Genomic DNA, 17,500 nt, shown 5'->3' on the forward strand with positions numbered 1-17,500 from the left:
TATATATATATATATATATATATATATATATATATTTAATTGCTTCCCATTAAGGGGGCACCTGACATTTGGGGCAAGAAAAAGTGATGTAATGGTGTCGGCTGCATGCTTTATACCCCTGACTGTCTGATGTCATGGAAGATGAGACAGCAACCGACGCAGGACCCAAGACTTACATAATCAGGCTGGCTGAGGGTACTGCAAGCAGATAACCCAAATGTGATGACTGGTAACAGTGAATACACTCTAACATCTACATTTATTTTAAGTGTACATAACTGTACTTTATTTCCTGCACTTTTGCTGGAGTGACCCCTGTGTAGGGCACCACTCCCCCCCTGTTTGCAAATGCAGGCTAGGCTCGCCACTGATAAATTTAAGAAAAAAGAGGCTTGTAATACTATAACAACTTTAAGTGCAGATACTTATAAAACAACTTATTTATATAACAAACCGCACATGCCACATGTTACGGCGTACAGCTTTTACTGTATAAGTTTTGCTTTTTGTTTCAGGTAAAGATGATAATTCTCCATTTACCTCGGAACTGTTTCTACAAAATGCCCAGAAACAATATTCAATTTACAGTTCTTTTATACAGTTTTTGTCACGCCACCGGATCCTGTTTATCCAAATTTTTATAAAGTCAGTAGTTTGGTATTTGCATTTTGTCATGTCTGCTGAAAAGATGATTTCTGTTCTGTTTCAAGGTTATTTATCAAAAATTAGGGAGGAGTTCTTGTATGCAGTTTTTCTTGCAGCTGTGGTAGTCACGGAGCAGTTGCAGTCACACAGCATTGATGCCAAATGTACATAGTAACTACTTCATTTTTCTACTTTTCTACCTATTTACAACAAAGAAATGTTTAACCCTTTCACAACACTACACTCTAACAGTTGTCATTACTATACCTTCATAAAATCTAATATCCAAAAACATCTCTTTTAAACATTCCCTGTTTCAGACTTGGGGCAATACAGATGGAAATTAGGGTATATTAACCATTTAGAGATAACCGTTAGCTCTTACCTAAGAACCCTGTGCATCTGCTAATGTATTTTCAGAATTAAGTGGCAAGGTCCTATCCTTTAACTATGTTGCCCCTCTATGTCAAGCTCCCTTGTATTCTGAGCTAGAGGCTCATATCACATTATAAGTTTTTGTGCTCTTCTAGGATTAAAATAATTTTTTGCAAAACTCTGATTCTAGCCCCCTCTTTACACACCCTAATGTTCTGTCACATTTCACTGAGCTCATGAGTCCATTCATATTCCATGTCGGTATGTTAACTTATAGGGATGTCTTCCTCTCCATCTTAATACATTTAAGGTTCTCTAACATTTTGCAAGCTGGCAACCCACTTTAGCTTCAACTGTACTTTGTTTCATCATACTTTTCTTATTGAAGGAAAACTGTGCATTATAACTAAAATGTATTTTTTCACTCTATCCCTTTTTCTGTGTTATTTTAATATATCAGAAATCTTGCCCGACTGTTTATTATAGAATTTTAATGTTTTCTGCAGAATGGTTATCCGTGATGCTTGACATATCAACATGGTTTTATTTTTCTTCATAGGTTCATAGGTAGGTACTAGGCTATAGGCCCGAGGGCCTACGTAAGCCTAGCCAACAAGGTTCCCTGGCTTACACCACCCAAGAAAGTTATTTTCCTGTGCCACTGTCGAGCAGACACACAGAAGTGATCCCCGGGGTGCATTTCCTATTTCCCATCCACTCATCAAGATTTTTTTGAAGAGTGCTAATGAAGAACTTTGCTTGACATAGATGGGTAGCCTGTTCCAGAGTGTGGGAAGTCTCTGGGACAGAAATCTATCCCTCCAGCATGTCCTCTTTATCGTGGTGACAAGGTTTAGGTTCCTAGAGCATGTAGCTTGAAGGGATTGGGATTGCTTTAGGTGTAGCATGTCCAACAGCTCTGGGTTTGACAAAGCTTTATATGTTAGGCAGAGATCACCTCGGAGTAGGCGATATGCTACAGAGTAAAGCTGGAGTTTTTTGAGACAGTCAGTGTAGAGCTTCTGTGTGAGGCCAGTAATCATCTTTGTGAGGTACTTCTGTGGCCTTTACAGCTGCTGCAGATGTCTTGAGGTACGTTCCAAAAGGGCCATTGTACTCTATAATGGGTCTAATGAGTGTCGAGTAGAGGGGAACAATGACCTCTTTTTTCCTGGATGAAAACCCTTTTATGATGGTGTGCCACATAGAAGAACTTCCTGACTACTGTGGCGATGTGACTGTCAAAGGAAAGACTACTGTTCACATGGGTCCCAAGGTCTCTTATCACACATTTGGTGTTAAGTAGACTGCTTTCTATGTAGCAGTTCATGGGTACAGAGTTTTTACCAAAGGGGATGGCAATGCACTTTTTGGCATTGATCTTAAGACCATGGCTCTGACACCAGGCATCTGTTTCAGCGAGGCCCTTCTGTAGGATTTCCCCATCATTTGGGGATTAGACTATGGCTCCTACTTTGCAGTCATCTGCGAACTTCGTTAGCCAGTGGCCTTCTGTATTAGCCTGTATTTCAGAGAAGTAGATACCAAACAGGAGAGGTCCCAGGACTGAACCCTGTGGTACTCCACTTGTCACTGGTTTGAGGTCAGATTTGGAGTGTGCAACTTTTACAGTATGGGTTCTGTCAGTGAGCCATTTGGCAACCCATCTTGTTGCATAGGGATCTATACATAGTTTAGTGAGTTTAGCTGTAATTCCAGAATGGAGTATGGTGTTGAAAGCCTTGGTGAGGTCAAGATAGGCTGTTTGAACCACCCTACCCTCATCTACGGCTTTGGTGACTGCCTCAAAGAAGTCGATCAGGTTCAGGAGGCATGATCTGCCTTTGTTTTATGAGTCATGCTCGACATAAGGAAGTAGTGGTATATTCTCATTCCATTAACATATAATGGGATTAGTGTCCGTCACTGTCGTCTTATATATTGTCTGTAACAGGACTTCTTTTATTTCTTGAATGGCTCTTATTTGTGTCAGGGCTTGTTTTATAGTATACTAAAGAATTGTACAGTTGCTAAACTGCAGGATTTTTTCAAAGTACCTTTTTGTACTCTAAGGTGAATTGACAGCGTCTCCCCTTACACTTTGGGAAATGTGCTGATACTTTACAAGAAATACTAGAAAAAATATTTTCTGACTTTTCCCTAAATGTCACAGACATCTTTGTTTTTACATTCAGGTCATCTTAAAATATGAAGTAGTATAAACCGCAAACATTTGAAGTTTAAAGCTTAGCATTTCAGTACTGTGATACTGCTTATGTAAATTTTCAGTTGAGGTGACAACTGCCTTTGAACCATTGACTGATCTAATTGCCCGGTTTTGCTATGAAAGGCATGGCTAACATTGGAAGCAGATGAGAATCTGTGTAAGTTCTCTTCCTCTCTGCATTAAAGAGAATGGAAATAGTTTTACACATCTGTCTTGTTTGCAGCAGCCCGAACTCTTGACTACAAATTTGTGTGCGCTGTGTCATGCAGGTGTAGACAAATTCCTCTGCAAATGATGAGGGCAGTTAAGCTTAAAAAAAGTGGGTGGTCTTTCCCTTCCTTCGATACCAAAGTGAGGAAATGAAAGTTGTGTTAAAGTACAAGCAAGTTTCAGGTGCCTACACAGTACTGGTAATAATACTGTAGGGAGAAAAGCTACCTGAGAGTAGAGTTAAACTGTAAGAGAAGGCGGCGTTTTCCTTTAATTTGCTCCCATTCCTAGTTTGTAATGTCACATGAGATGCTTTCTCTTTTTTTCCACAGTGTGCATTCCTGAAAGTTTCTCTTCTGTTTCTTCCCTACCATGTAACCCCATCAAACCAAAAAACTTTGTACACAAAAACTGTATACGTAGCATCTCCACATCCAAGATGAGTATGAAATACCATAGTAGATATGAACTTATTACTTCTTTCTCCCCTCCCAATGAGAGGAGGTGACTGGAGGATAGCTCCACCCATCTTTCAAGCTTCACAGCTACTGCAGTGCTCTGACAGTGCTACCTACAATGCATCATTTTTATCTGGCTGTTTTTTGCTTAGCAGTGGGGGAGAGGGGTAAGTGCATCTCCTGAGCTTCACACTTACTCCTTGCTTTGCTGTTCAACGTCATGTTTTCTTTTTTTCTAGAACTTTGCTTTAATCAGTAACAACTTCTTATTTACTCCTGAGTCCTAAGCATATTGTTATGTGCTAAGATTTTGTGGTGAAGTCCCTATCACCATCTTTTTCTTGTTGGTATCTTCCACTAATTGTGTTGCATTGCTTCTGCTTCCTACTTCATTATTTTAGTAGATCAGATTAGAGCTTTCCTCACTTTTGTATCCTTTCCCCTCCTGTAGTGGTGGTATCTCCTCATATCTCTTTCCTGAACTATTCGTCAAATAACCGCACTGAGCTTCTTGTAACTCCCCCTCCAATTTGATATATCCTGCTTGGCATGTTTTTGATGTTTTCCCTTCCACTTCAAAACCATTCTTCTTATCTGACGCAGTAAGCGGAGAGCAGCCTTTGCCCATGTAATAGGTACTTCATCTACATTGATCTTTAGTCTCATTCTGTTAATATTTTTCTCTATAGTAAACTTTCTGGCCTTCAGTCCCTCTAGAGGGGACTACCAGTAGAATAAATATTCTTCCAGAAGGACAAGCATTTGATTACAGTAAAACTGTAAGTCAGTATGCCTATGGTATAATTTACCTGCCTCTTTCCCCTTAGTGGATCACATCCCTTTTTTCCTAATGTATAAATTCTTAAGGGACAAAATAAAGTAGTTATTTTGCATGCTCATTTGTTACTTTGGGCTATCTGTGTTCATTGGCACCAGGAGAACGTTGAGTGGTTTGCTTGGCATATTGCTTTCCCCTCTGCTGATCAGGTTTACCAAGCTCGTTCATGGCATCATCTGTGTTGCTGAATGACTATACTCTGGTTTCAAGAAAAATGTTAGTAGCAGCAAGGTGGATTAGTTGATATTTCACTTCTATGATCTTCCACTGTTTCTGTACTGAGATGAATGTAGCTCTCTGACGCATTTTGTACTGAAAAATCCAAGTCTCTGAGCAGAGAGTCACTGAACTTTAATCTTCATTACATTCTACAATTCCACTTCAAAACAATTGGAGCCAAAGAAACTGAAACGCAATTGGACCAAATACAAATAGATACTCACCCAGGCTTGGATAACCTAGTCCCTTGGTTCATTCACCTTTGTAAGGACTTCATCTCTTACCCTCTCACTCACATAAGCAACCTCAGCTTAACTAATAAGATTGTCTCAGATGTGGAAAACAGCATTAGTAACTCCTATTCCAAAATTACCTAAGCCAACTACTGCACAATACTGCCTTATATCAGTACTTCCCACTTTTGTTAAGATACTGGAAAAAATTGCAAGCAAATTACTGCTGTCTTCTATCCAGGAAGCAGCACGGACTCTTTTCTGGAAACAGCAACATAACAGCTCTCTACTCCTTCACAGATGACATCTTGTAAAAAGTGGACAAAGGAAACCTGATAGGAGTCGTCTTCAATGACTGCACAAAACCCTTTGATTTAATTGACCATAACTTACTATTTGACTAGAGTTTCCCTGTCACGGACTCACCAATAAGTGCATGACCACCTCCGGTTGGGAAGGGAAATTTATTCTACTGACACAAAAAAAATCACAAATGATAAAAACACGCAAACGGTTGAGCGCTTTCACCCACAAACACAATGGGCTTCTTCAGAACATTTTCCACTGACCTTATCTCGCCTTATATTTCAAATTTGGCACCAATAGTCAACGGATACAAAACTAGCAAACATGTATCCGTTTAAAACATTCATAGCTTTTAAAGCTATACCTACATAATATTCAGTGTTTTCAAAATTACTCGTGTATGTCATATCTATTAAGAGCATTTCAAAATTGTATAAAAGAAATGTTGACTCTAAATAAATAATGACTTGCATATGTTCCTGTACAATTCAAAAAAAATAATGTATAATTTTATACACTTTAAAAATGGGTACTGAAACAAGTACCAGAGGGGAACCAATAAAGATCAATAAAAATCATTAAGAATGACTTGAACTATTGAAGCTGACTATTGTACATAATATATGACAATCTCATGAATAACAATCTAATGAATAACAACACCTAGAGGGTGAGTACTTCAGGCAGACCAGGTGGGTAGCTATGGGAGCAGCTTGTGCTCCCATATTTGCCAACCTGGTCATGCTAGACTGGGAGGACTCCATTGTATTTCTTAGTATGTTCTTCAAGAGTATTAAGTATTCTATATTTCTAGATGACATTTACATATTATGGGCTGATAGTAAGGAAAAATTAGATGCATTTAATCAATTTCTTAATCTCAGTAGTGAATATCTCAAATTCCCACATTCCCACAATACTGAAGGAATAGCTTATCTGGACATTTAAATATACAATAAGGAAGGTAGTTTTAAGTCTAGAATATATAGAAAAAACACCTTTTCCAGTGATTATTTGGAATACAGTAGTTGTCATCCAGTAAATATGAATCGCAACATATTCAAAGGGCAATGTATACGTGCTGCTTGTATGACTTCAGATGTTAATAAGATGGTAGAAGAAATTAAATTTATTACTGAATTATTTCAAGAGAGAGGGTATCCATTGAAAATTATGCTAAATATTGGACAATATGTTATTCAAGAATGGGGTACAAAGTTTAAACCTTTATTAGGATCTGGATTTGAGAGTAACCAGATTAAAAATGTTAGGACTAACCATGATAGAGACAATTTTCCATCAGTGATCCTTTATTTTACAGTATAGTCCAGTGGCAGAGAATGTAGTAAATATATTAAACAAATTTTGGTATTTGATTTCAGGAGATTCCACCCTTTTGGAAATAATGGGTAAAAAAACACATTTTGTTTATAAAATGGGAAGGAATATAAAAAGCGCGTTGGTACAACAATCAGTAGGAGTGAAGGGTTTAAAGAAAGTAAACAGTACACACACCACTAAATGTGGAACATGTAATCAATGCATGTACATATTAGAAAAGGAACAGATAATTATTCAGAATGGACGTAAGACGTTAGTGAAATTCAAACATGGAAACTGTAAAACAAAAATGCTCATATACCTGGCTAAGTGTTGTAAATGTGCACGCTATTATATAGGCAAGACAGAGAGGTGTTTTAGAAAACGAATGTATGATCATTCGTATAACATTAGGAGGAGGGACCCTACCAATGCACTATATAGACATATTGAAAAGATGGGGGATGCACACAATTTTAAATTTGCCATCTTAGAAACAATTAAAATAGACCCCAGAGGGGGTGACTACAAAACCTTGTTGAGTTTTAAGGAGGTTTGGTGGCAAATATATTTAGATGCAACTACCTCACCAGGCCTTAATGATCACATTTCATGTAAACCCATATTAGAGATGAAATAATCTTATAGAGTGGAAATAATACCCCAAAGATGAAATAATATGTATGATACATGAAATTAATTAGATATAGCTTGGTCATAACATATTAAGTTTTTCAATTGAAACCACATATTTTTATTAACTGTAATTTTTTTATCAACCGTAATTTATAGTTATTTATTAAATGATTATTAATTCATTATTTATTATATATTATAGTTATTACATTTATAGTATTTTAAATACAGCATTTTAATTTAGTAATACAAGAAGTGAATCTGGTACTTAAGGTACAGTAATTAAATGTATTAAGTTTAGACAGGTGTTGGATATATATATATATATATATATATATATATATATATATATAAAATGTCAGTGGAAAATGTTCTGAAGAAGCCCACTGTGTTTGTGGGTGAAAGCGCTCAACCGTTTGTGTGTTTTTATAATTTGTGATTTTTTTGTGTCGGGGGAATAAATTTCCTTTCCCAACCGGAGGTGGTCGTGCACTTATTGGTGAGTCCGTGACAGGGAGATTCTTGGTTATAGTTAAGTTTTGTGTTTACTATTTGACAAGCTAACGTAAATAGGGAGCAGTGATACAAAACCTTGGTTTGTAGATTTTCTCAGCAGTAGATCCTGCAAGGTGAAAGTAGGCATCACCACCTCTGAAACAGCCCCACATATTAAAGGATCCCCCCAGGGTGCCTCTACTATTTTCCATATTTATCAACAAAATCGCCTTCTCTGATCATCCTCAGATTTATCAAATTCTTTATGCAGATGACATGTTCATCCACAGGCCAAATAAATCCCACTGTATTATACAACCTTGGGCTCAACATGACCTCCAAGCCCTCAACCATGGCTAATAGGCCAGAAAATTATACTCAGTCCCTCATAAGTAAAATCAGTGCTATTTGGAACCAACCAAAAAAAAATAGCCAAAGCACCCAGCATCCTTAATATTAATAGTGCCACAATAGAAACTAATTAACATCCTTCAAGTACCTTGGCATTTGGTTGGATCAGTCTCTTAACTTTCAATGACATATTCAAAATGCACACAAAAAGAACAACACACTACTGCTATGCGAGAACAAGGAATCTACTCTTTTGTCCAAAGCAGCCAAACTTGGCATAGAGGCAACGGAATACTCTTATCTCATCTCGAATGCAGACTACAAATTATAGCTGCAGCCTTAAAGAAAAATGCTGCCAACTTACAAACCATCTCCAGTAAAATCTGCAAGCTCAATACTAACTCCTCCAGTAATACACACCACTGCCTAACTCTCACGAAAGCTCAATGGTTCCCAGTATATTAGAGAGCCAACCTCTTACTAGGATCACTAATTTACAAAGTCCATTCTCTTGAAACATCGTCCCCTTTCACTCATAAACTTTTCACCACAACCTCCACATATAATTTCAGGGGTATTTCTCAATCTCAACCCACCCTACTAACTCCAGAACTAAAATTTATTGCACTGACCATTCATTTTCCTTCCTAGCACCTAAACTAATGGACTCCATCCCTTTCTCAATCTGAGACTTCCAAAAGTATTCCGACTTCAAACAGCTCAAGGATCACTTTTTCACCCAAGCCGCACTCACTCAGGTCACGTTACATGAAGCCTGTAGCTGTGTCACACACCCTTTATCCCCCATTTCATCGCAACTTTTCTCATCTTGGCATACCCTTAATTATGGTCTCTTATTCGTCTTACTTCCCCTCCTCTTTGCATCTCTCGCTTCTTTCTACTCCTCTTCACTCTGCATACCATTTTTAACTTTTCTGTGTCTTCTCCCCATGGTATCCTTTCCTGCAGCTATTGTCAGTTGCCCCTTCTAATGTATCCATACCTCTCTCTGTAATGGTATGCTGCTATCTTTGTAGCGTAAGCCATCTCAGACGTTATGGCTTCATAGGTTCATACTAGGCTATCTGCCCTAGGGCATTTATAAGCCTAGCCAGAGTGTGTTTGGCTTTCGCCACCCATTTTAAATTAATTTTGCTATGCCTTTTTTCGAGGTTAGTATACTGTGCCTCTGTCTAACAGTGACACAGAAGTGATACTCTGGGTAAACCTACGATCTCCCATCTACTCATCAAGATTCCTCTTGAAGAGAGTCAATGAGGGACTCTGCCTAACCTGGACTGGGATTTTATTCCAGAGTGAAGGGAGCCTCTGGGTTATGAATCTGTCCCTCCAGCATGTCCTATTTATTTCAGTGCTGAGGTTCAAGTCTCTCGAGTGAGTAGCTCGAAGGGATTTGGATTTTCTGAGGTGCAGCATGTCCATTAATTCCGGGTTGGACATGGCTTTATACGTCGGGCACAGATCGCCTCTGAGCAGGAGGTATGCCACCGAGTAGAGCTGGAGTTTCTTTAACCGGGCAGCATATGGCATCTGTTTGAGCCCTTTGATCCTCTTGGTGAGGTACTTTTGGGGTCTTTCCAGTTGCTGCAGGTGTCTGGTAAGGTACATCCCAAAAGGGGCATTGTACTCAATTATGGGCCTAATGAGGGATGTGTGAAGAGGCACGATGACCTCCCCTGATCTAGATGTGAATCCCTTCATGATTAGGTGGGCTATATAAAATGTTTTTCTAACTACTTTGGCCACGTGGTTTTCAAATGAGAGATTGCTATCAACTTGGGTCCCCAGGTCCCTAATTACTTCTTCCGTACTTAATGGATTACCACCTATGTGGTAATTTGTGGGCACTTTGTTTTTGCCAAAGGGGATGACTATACACTTTTTGGCATTTAGCTTGAGGACATGGCTCTGGCACCAGTTGTCTGTTTCTATGAGGCCCTTTTGTAGGATGCTTGTGTCGGCTGGAGTCTATTATGGCGCTTAGTTTGCAGTCATCTGCGAACTTGGTCAGCCACAGTCCTTCCGTGTTGGCCTGTACCTTCGAGAAATATATACCGAACAAGAGAGGTCCCAGGACTGAGCCTTGTGGGACGCCACTTGTAACTGGTTTGGAGTCTGATATGGCTCCAGCAATTCTAACCATGTGGTTCTGTCCTTGAGCCAGTTTGCAACCCATCTAGTGACATAGAGGTTTATATTTAAGCTGGTGAGCTTATCTATAATGCCCAAGTTGGGGTATTGTATTGAAGGCTTTTGCGAGGTCCAGGTAGGCTGTGTGGACCACCTTCCCATCGTCAGTGGCCTTGGTGACTGTTTCAAAGAAATCGACCAGGTTTAAGAGGCAGGATCTGCACTTAACAAAGCTGAACTGGGTAGGATCCAGTGTCTGTAGGTCCCCAATATCTTTATTTATGAGGTCCATGATGATCCTTTCCATAGCTTTGCAGACCAAGCTAGTCAGGCTTATGGGGCGATAGTTTCCAGGATCCGTTGAGGCACCACCTTTGTGGAGAGGGACCACTGTTGCTGTACGCCACTCTTTGGGTACATATCCTGTAGTAAGGCTGAGATTGAACATTAGTTTTATGTTTGGGTTTAGCTCTTCTTGGAGTTCATGTAGGACGCAGCCCGGGACACCATCTGGTCCCATTGATGCTGTGTTTTTTGCTTTGGAGAGGACAGCTCTTACCTGAGCATCTGAGATGTCAGGGGGGCAGCACTCTGCTGGGATAGATATTTTCCCTTTTGGTGGGGAGGGGGGGGGGAGTTTGTCAGCTAGGATGTTGGCAATGTCTGTGGGTTCGGTGTATTTTTTGTCATTCTGGACTAATTCTGAGCATATCTGGGAATTCCCACCCAGGTTCCTAACAGAACTAAAGAAAGCCTTGTGATTATCCTTAGTGTCCTGTGCAATTTTTCTCTCGAAGCTGGCCTTAGACGATTTTGAGTGCCCATAGTTTTTTGCTAATACTGATCAGAGATGCCTTCCCTTTTTGGGATTTTGCTCTATCATGTAGGAGCTTCCTCCTTCAATTGTATAGTTTGTTTATGGCTGGGGTCCACCAGACAGGACGCCTGCCTTTGGAGGATTGGGTCTTAGTTTTATTTGGGATTGCATGATCCATGCATTGCTGTAGGTGTTCATAGAATGCGTTTATAAAGGATTCTGTGGTCTGGGCCGTATTTTCCACAGGCCCAGGGGCTTTGAAGGATTCCACCTCGGTTTTGAGGAGTGTGAAATTTTCTTTAGAGAAGTTTTTCACTGTGGTTTTCTGGGCAGGGGGTGGGGTCAGGATGTGAATATCCAGTGAGATTAGTTTATGGTCTGATCTTACCAGTGAGGGATACACTTTTGGTCTGGCGCATAGAGCCCCCATGTTAGTGATGATCAGGTCCAGTATGTTTTCCCCTCTTGTGGGAGTGGTAAGAAGTTGTTCCATAGCATTTGAGTTTATAAATTCTAGGAACCTTTGGGCTAGGGTGTTGGAGCTAGAGTAATGCTCCCAGTTGGGCAGTTGAAGTCGCCCATTATAATGGTGCTTGTTGAGACCTTCATATTTTCCAGTGTTCTCAGGAAGGCCGACTGGGGTTCCTGGGTTTGGGAGGGTGGTCTGTAGCAGGCTATAAACTGGAAGGCAGTTTTACCCACTGTTAGTTGCACATGGATAGTCTCTGAAGCTCCGTGCTGTGCCACCAACCTGGAGGTGTGGGTATCTTATTTGTAAAGCTCTGATAAGCTTATCTCTATTTTTCCATCCATGTTATGACATTAAAATGCTGCATATTCTTGTATCTTCAAATATTTATATGCATTTGTTTTAGCATATATGTCTGTGAATATGTTTTGTTCATTTTTTATGTGATCCAATTCACTTGGGCTGTGTCTGCATATAGTCCCACTGAGATCAGCATACTATTCTGGTAAACATATATAAATAAGTATATTTATATTCCCTGGTTTCCTCGAGTATTTTTTTTTACTTTTATATTTTTTATTTTTATTGGCTTGCAGATTATTAATGAACGTTTTTATTAAACAGTAAGTGGCAAAATGTGGTATTATTGAACAGTGATATGATCAGTCTATCCCAAACAGGAGGACTCATAATGTGGTGTGCCCCTCAGGATGAATATCGTCTTCCTTCAGTTGTATCAACTCCACTATCCCTTTCTCACATGTTCTTTACAATTGCTGCCTTCCAAGTCTTCCATTATTCTACTCACCCTGATGCTGATGATCTTCTTGCTCTGTCTTCGTGATCTATTAAAGTTGCTGTGACAGTATCCATGTTGACCCTGGAAGGGTCACTTTCAATTTCAGCTTCTCTTTTTCATTTATTAGAAGCTGGATCAGGTCAGAGTGCCTATTGACCACGTTAGTCATCATCTGGATATTCCTCTCAGCCTCTTGCATTGATCTTCCTAACCTCCAGGAAGACGTGTTTCAGTGTGATCTCTTCCTCCAAAGACTGAATCTGTACTGTTTCCTCCACTCTGTTGCCATTTCACTGTCTCCTGGGGTTTCTTACTCTGCCTACATTCTGGAATCGTTGTTGGCTTTTTCCTTTGTCAGAGGTTGACAAACACTGTCCTCACTCTTGGACAATGGATTTAAGCAGTATTGCAAACATAATTCACTGTAAAGGTATTTGTTAAGCAGGATTGAAGGTGAATCTTCACTTTTATATCCACTCCATACTGGAAGTAGTGCCCCCCCCCCCCCCCTCCAAGCTGTGGCTTCTTGGAAGTTTGTTACTGCTTGACATTCTTTCCAGCAGTCAACCCATTAAAGAAGACCTCCAGTATCTTATGTATGTATGTACTTATACCATATCACTTGATACATACATCTTTTCTGCTGTGTCACCTTGTGCTTTGTGAGCCTTCCATCAGTGGCTGCTGTTGGAACCCTAAGCTGAATAAGCAATAGGTGTTAAAGTCTGCAGTAGCAGGAGCTGTACTCATTCTCAAGAACTGTAGCTGAAGACAAAAGCTGTGCTTAGGGTTTCCTGTACTGCAGTCACATCAGTTAATCCACTGATGAGGACTCTCTGACAGACCGTTGATAACCGTGGATACATACTTGCTATAGGAAGAACCTCACTTTGTGGTTTTCCATCATTATTTAAAAAGCTTGTGTTCTATTCTTTATTGCGTTGTAAGGAAAAAAAATAGGAACTGGATAGCGTTACTTTTAGCCCTTATTTTTCATTAACTTTTTCTAAGCCTACACCACATGCTTCAAACACATTTTGCTTTTAAGTATCCCTGTTATGCCACTGTAAATGTTCTTTTGTTCAGGACAACTGTCAGGAATTTGTCGCCTCTTTACAGGTTGAATTTTATTGACCTCACCAGTAAGTTTGAAATAGGGCTTGCTTTTAGTCTGTAGAGATAGAATAGCAGCATAAACATTCCTGGCCTCCCACAGTACCATATGCCATCAGTCATTCTGTACTTAAGGGATCTGTTCACTGGGCAGTCCTTTATCTAGTGCATTCTTGAACATTGTTTGATAATGTTATGTGCAAAAGAACTCCCATCTGCTAATGATAATGCCACAAGTACTTAATGTTTTTGTGCTATTACTATAATTTGGAGTGATTACACCTCAGTGTAAAATAAGGAAATGTAATACTCAGTCTGGCCCTGTGATGCAGAAAGGTAAGACTCCTAATGTGCAGCATGCGACCTTTGTTCAACTAGTGGCATAGGCACTTGGTGGGGGGGCGGGGTGACTCCTCAGGAGAGGATGGGAGCGAGTGGCCAAAGTCTGCTTACCCATTCTTGTAGGGAAGGAAGGCAGCCTAGGCTCTTGTTAAGAGCCATGAAGGCTCCATGCTACAAACTGCATACTGTTTGGTCTTCGGGTTGCACATGTGCAAGCCTGCGCCTCTCTAAGGCAGTGATTGCCAGTTTGCAAGGTTGCTAGGGGTAGTGGTGAGGTAGGGCACATTTCTGCCACAGTATGATGCTTCACTTTGTATCATCCTTATTTTCTCATCAGTCTTGGACATGGGTCATCTAAAGTGGGTCCAGTAGACCTGGTGAACAAGGAGAGGATCTGGTGGCAGCGAGGTTTAAAAACAATGCCATGCCCAGTTGATAATTTTTAGTCTTTTTCTGTCAGACTGAATGCACTGTTATTTCACATATGTTGCTTTTCTGTGCTGTTTTGTAGGCCCATTGTTAAGATTAATTTATAATAATATAGTTGTTCATTTTACTGGTTGGCTACCAATTTTTTTATTCCAGTAGGTGAAATGAAATTGTTGACCATTAACTAAAACTTGAAATTATTCTTTTTTAGTGCTGAAGCTTCACCTGCAGAATGTTGTCAGCATGCCAAACTCCTGGAAGATACGCAGTTTGTAGATGGATACAAGCATTTGAGATTTCAGGAAACAGTGTATGGTGAGTTCCTACGCAGACTGAGGGAGAATCCCAGACTTGTAGCCTCATGCCTTGTTGCTGGTGAGAAAGTGAGTCAGGAACATATTCAGAATGTCATCTATACAGTCTTCACATCCCTTTATGGCAACTGTATCATGCAGGAGGATGAAAACTACCTACTTCAGGTCTTACGGTACTTGATTGAATTTGAACTTAAAGAAAGTGATAATCCCAGGCGTCTGCTGCGGAGAGGGACTTGTGCTTTTAGCATTTTATTCAAACTTTTTTCTGAAGGGCTTTATTCTGCAAAACTCTTCCTGACTGCAACATTACATGAACCCATTATGCAGTTACTGGTTGAAGATGAAGACCATCTTGAAACAGATCCCAACAAGCTCATTGAGAGGTTCACACCAGCACAGCAGGAAAGACTATTCGGTGAGAAGGGCTCAGAGCAGTTCAGGCGAAAAGTTCAAGAGATGGTGGATTCTAATGAGTTAAAACTGGTTAATCTGGTGAACAAATTCATTGGTTACTTGAAACAGAATACATATTGCTTCCCACACAGTTTAAGATGGATTATTTCCCAGATGTACAAAACACTGTCATGTGTGGAAATATTAGATGTTGGTGAAGTAAAAGCTATGTGTACTGACCTTCTTTTGGCTTGTTTAATATGCCCAGCCATTGTGAATCCAGAGCAATATGGGATAATTTCTGATGCACCTATCAATGAAGTGGCAAGGTTTAATTTAATGCAGGTGAGTTGACCAATGATTGCAGTTTAATAGCTGTAAAATTCAGAATTGTATTAATGTAGCACATGCTTAGAAGTCTGTCTAAATTCCTTATGATAGGGAGAGTCAATATTGTTTGCTTTTTCAGCTACCAGTAATAGACCCTTCATTTACTTTACCTTTAAGGTTATCCGGACCATTATGTTCTTAGTATGCTGTAATTTTTAGCAGTGTTTTTGCTGTGGTTATTGTACTGAAGTGAACCCAGTGTGTACTTTTGAGTTGTTTGTAGTTGTATCATTTACACAAGGCAGTGGAGTGTTTGAGCACATGCAAAATCCATTTCTGTTGAACTTTTTTTCAGTTCACTGTGAAAAATTCACATTTTCTGTTCCTTGCAGTTTTACCTTAGTTTAAAATTTAAGCTTGAATTAATGATGCATTTTGAGTGTCCTGCATATTCAAAAGGTTTAACAAAAATCCTGTTTTTAATAAAGAATTACTTTTACTGTAGTCTGTTAGGAGATGGTATTATTTTGTGGCAGTGTTCCACATGGGGTGCTAAGTACTGATTTGTTTGTTTATTTCAAAATTTACACTACTCGAGATTTCTCCATTGCACTTAAATTTATCCAGCCTGTTTTTCTCATTTTCTTTTTCCCCCTAATAAACCCTATTTTAATATGCTGCTCACATTGATTTACAAGAAAGGATGCTGTTTTGATATGGCCCTATTACATCTGTCTTGGTCAGTCTTTATAAAGTGGTAGATTATGTCTCATCCCTTCAGCCATGCACCTGTAATTCCATGCAGATGTACTATGCATCATTCTAATTGCTTTTAACATGTTTTAGTGTCAGCCTCACCTTACTTCGCTGCTTTGTACTGTGGATATTATAATTTCCAGCATGAACTTAGAGCTGCTCAATGTTTTTCTCCCCTTACACAGAGCTGTGTTGTTAGTCTGCACTTAAATGTTTTTGCATTAACAATAAATGTTACACATCGTTATTGTCTTTATGTTATGCCTTAGTTAAGTCTTCAGTACTATGATGTTTTAGTGTCTGTTTTGCAGGAGTAGTTTGGGACAAAATTAGTCTCTGACACCTGGTCACCTTGCGTGTATTCTGCATCATCCCCTCCCCATGCACCTGCTGGATGTTCTTCGTGTTTCACTGTTGCAGTCATTACATTTGGGGTAATCCTGCTGGCAGGTTGCCCTCAATCGGCCTGAATTCCAAAGTCCTGTGTCGGCTGTCGTCGCCCCTTCCCTTATGTCAGGGGTATAATTGAAGCAGCTGACGCCATTTTCTTCAGTCTTTCTTTCCGTGCGGTGCCCGAAGCAGAAGCAGTTTGCAAGTGCCGGTCGGCCGACTCTTGAGATTTTTGAGTTCGAATTTCAGATCCGAGGTCTTCTATAAAGTTATGTACCCCGTTGGGGAAACTTTTTTCCTGCTCCAGAACCGATGTCAGAAAAAGTTAATAATTGTATTTCTTGTGGGAAGCAAATTCCTCATAAGGACTTTCATTCTTACTGTATTCCTTGCCTAGACCCCAATCATAACTTTCTGGGTTGTCGGTTTTGTGCTAGATTTAATTTAGTTAAGCGTCGGTATGATTTTGCTTTGAACTACTTTGGACGCAGGTTTAATTATCCAGAAATGTTGTCGGAAAGCCATCTGACTACCGGAGTTCACAAAAAACGCAAAGAAAAAGAAAGACACCCGAAGCCCAACACTGACAATGAAGCTTCTCCTAAGCCAGTCGCTGGTTCGCCGGTTCTCAGTGAGGCGCTTTCGCAGCCCCTGACTACCGCTACTTCAAAGTCACAGGCCACTACCGACTCCCACTTGGAGTTGGCCATGCCGCTGGAGACTCAAGGTATTGAAGCCTCGGACACTATTCCTTCAGATGGGTTCAGAGCTGCTGAGCAGGCACTGGCTTCTGAGGGTGTATTCAGAACCAAACATCTATACATTAAACTGACTTCAAAGGCAAAGACTAAAGCACCTTCAAAGACAAAGAAGCAAACTCA

At 39.9% G+C, this 17,500-nt stretch overlaps 1 protein-coding gene across 2 annotated transcripts in view; it reads left to right on the forward strand.

Moving 5' to 3' along the window:
• GAPVD1 (GTPase activating protein and VPS9 domains 1) overlaps positions 1–17,500 on the forward strand; it is a 3,238,556-nt gene that overhangs the window by 498,668 nt on the left and 2,722,388 nt on the right. For both annotated transcript variants that reach the window (XM_044058337.1, XM_044058338.1), the window contains exon 3: positions 14,645–15,488. In XM_044058337.1, the coding sequence (XP_043914272.1) occupies positions 14,645–15,488 (844 nt within the window). The remainder of the gene's footprint in view (positions 1–14,644; positions 15,489–17,500) is intronic.

This window comes from Protopterus annectens, chromosome 16.part0, assembly GCF_019279795.1.
Source record: "Protopterus annectens isolate FY-2018-M chromosome 16.part0, PAN1.0, whole genome shotgun sequence".
NCBI lineage: Eukaryota > Metazoa > Chordata > Ceratodontiformes > Protopteridae > Protopterus > Protopterus annectens.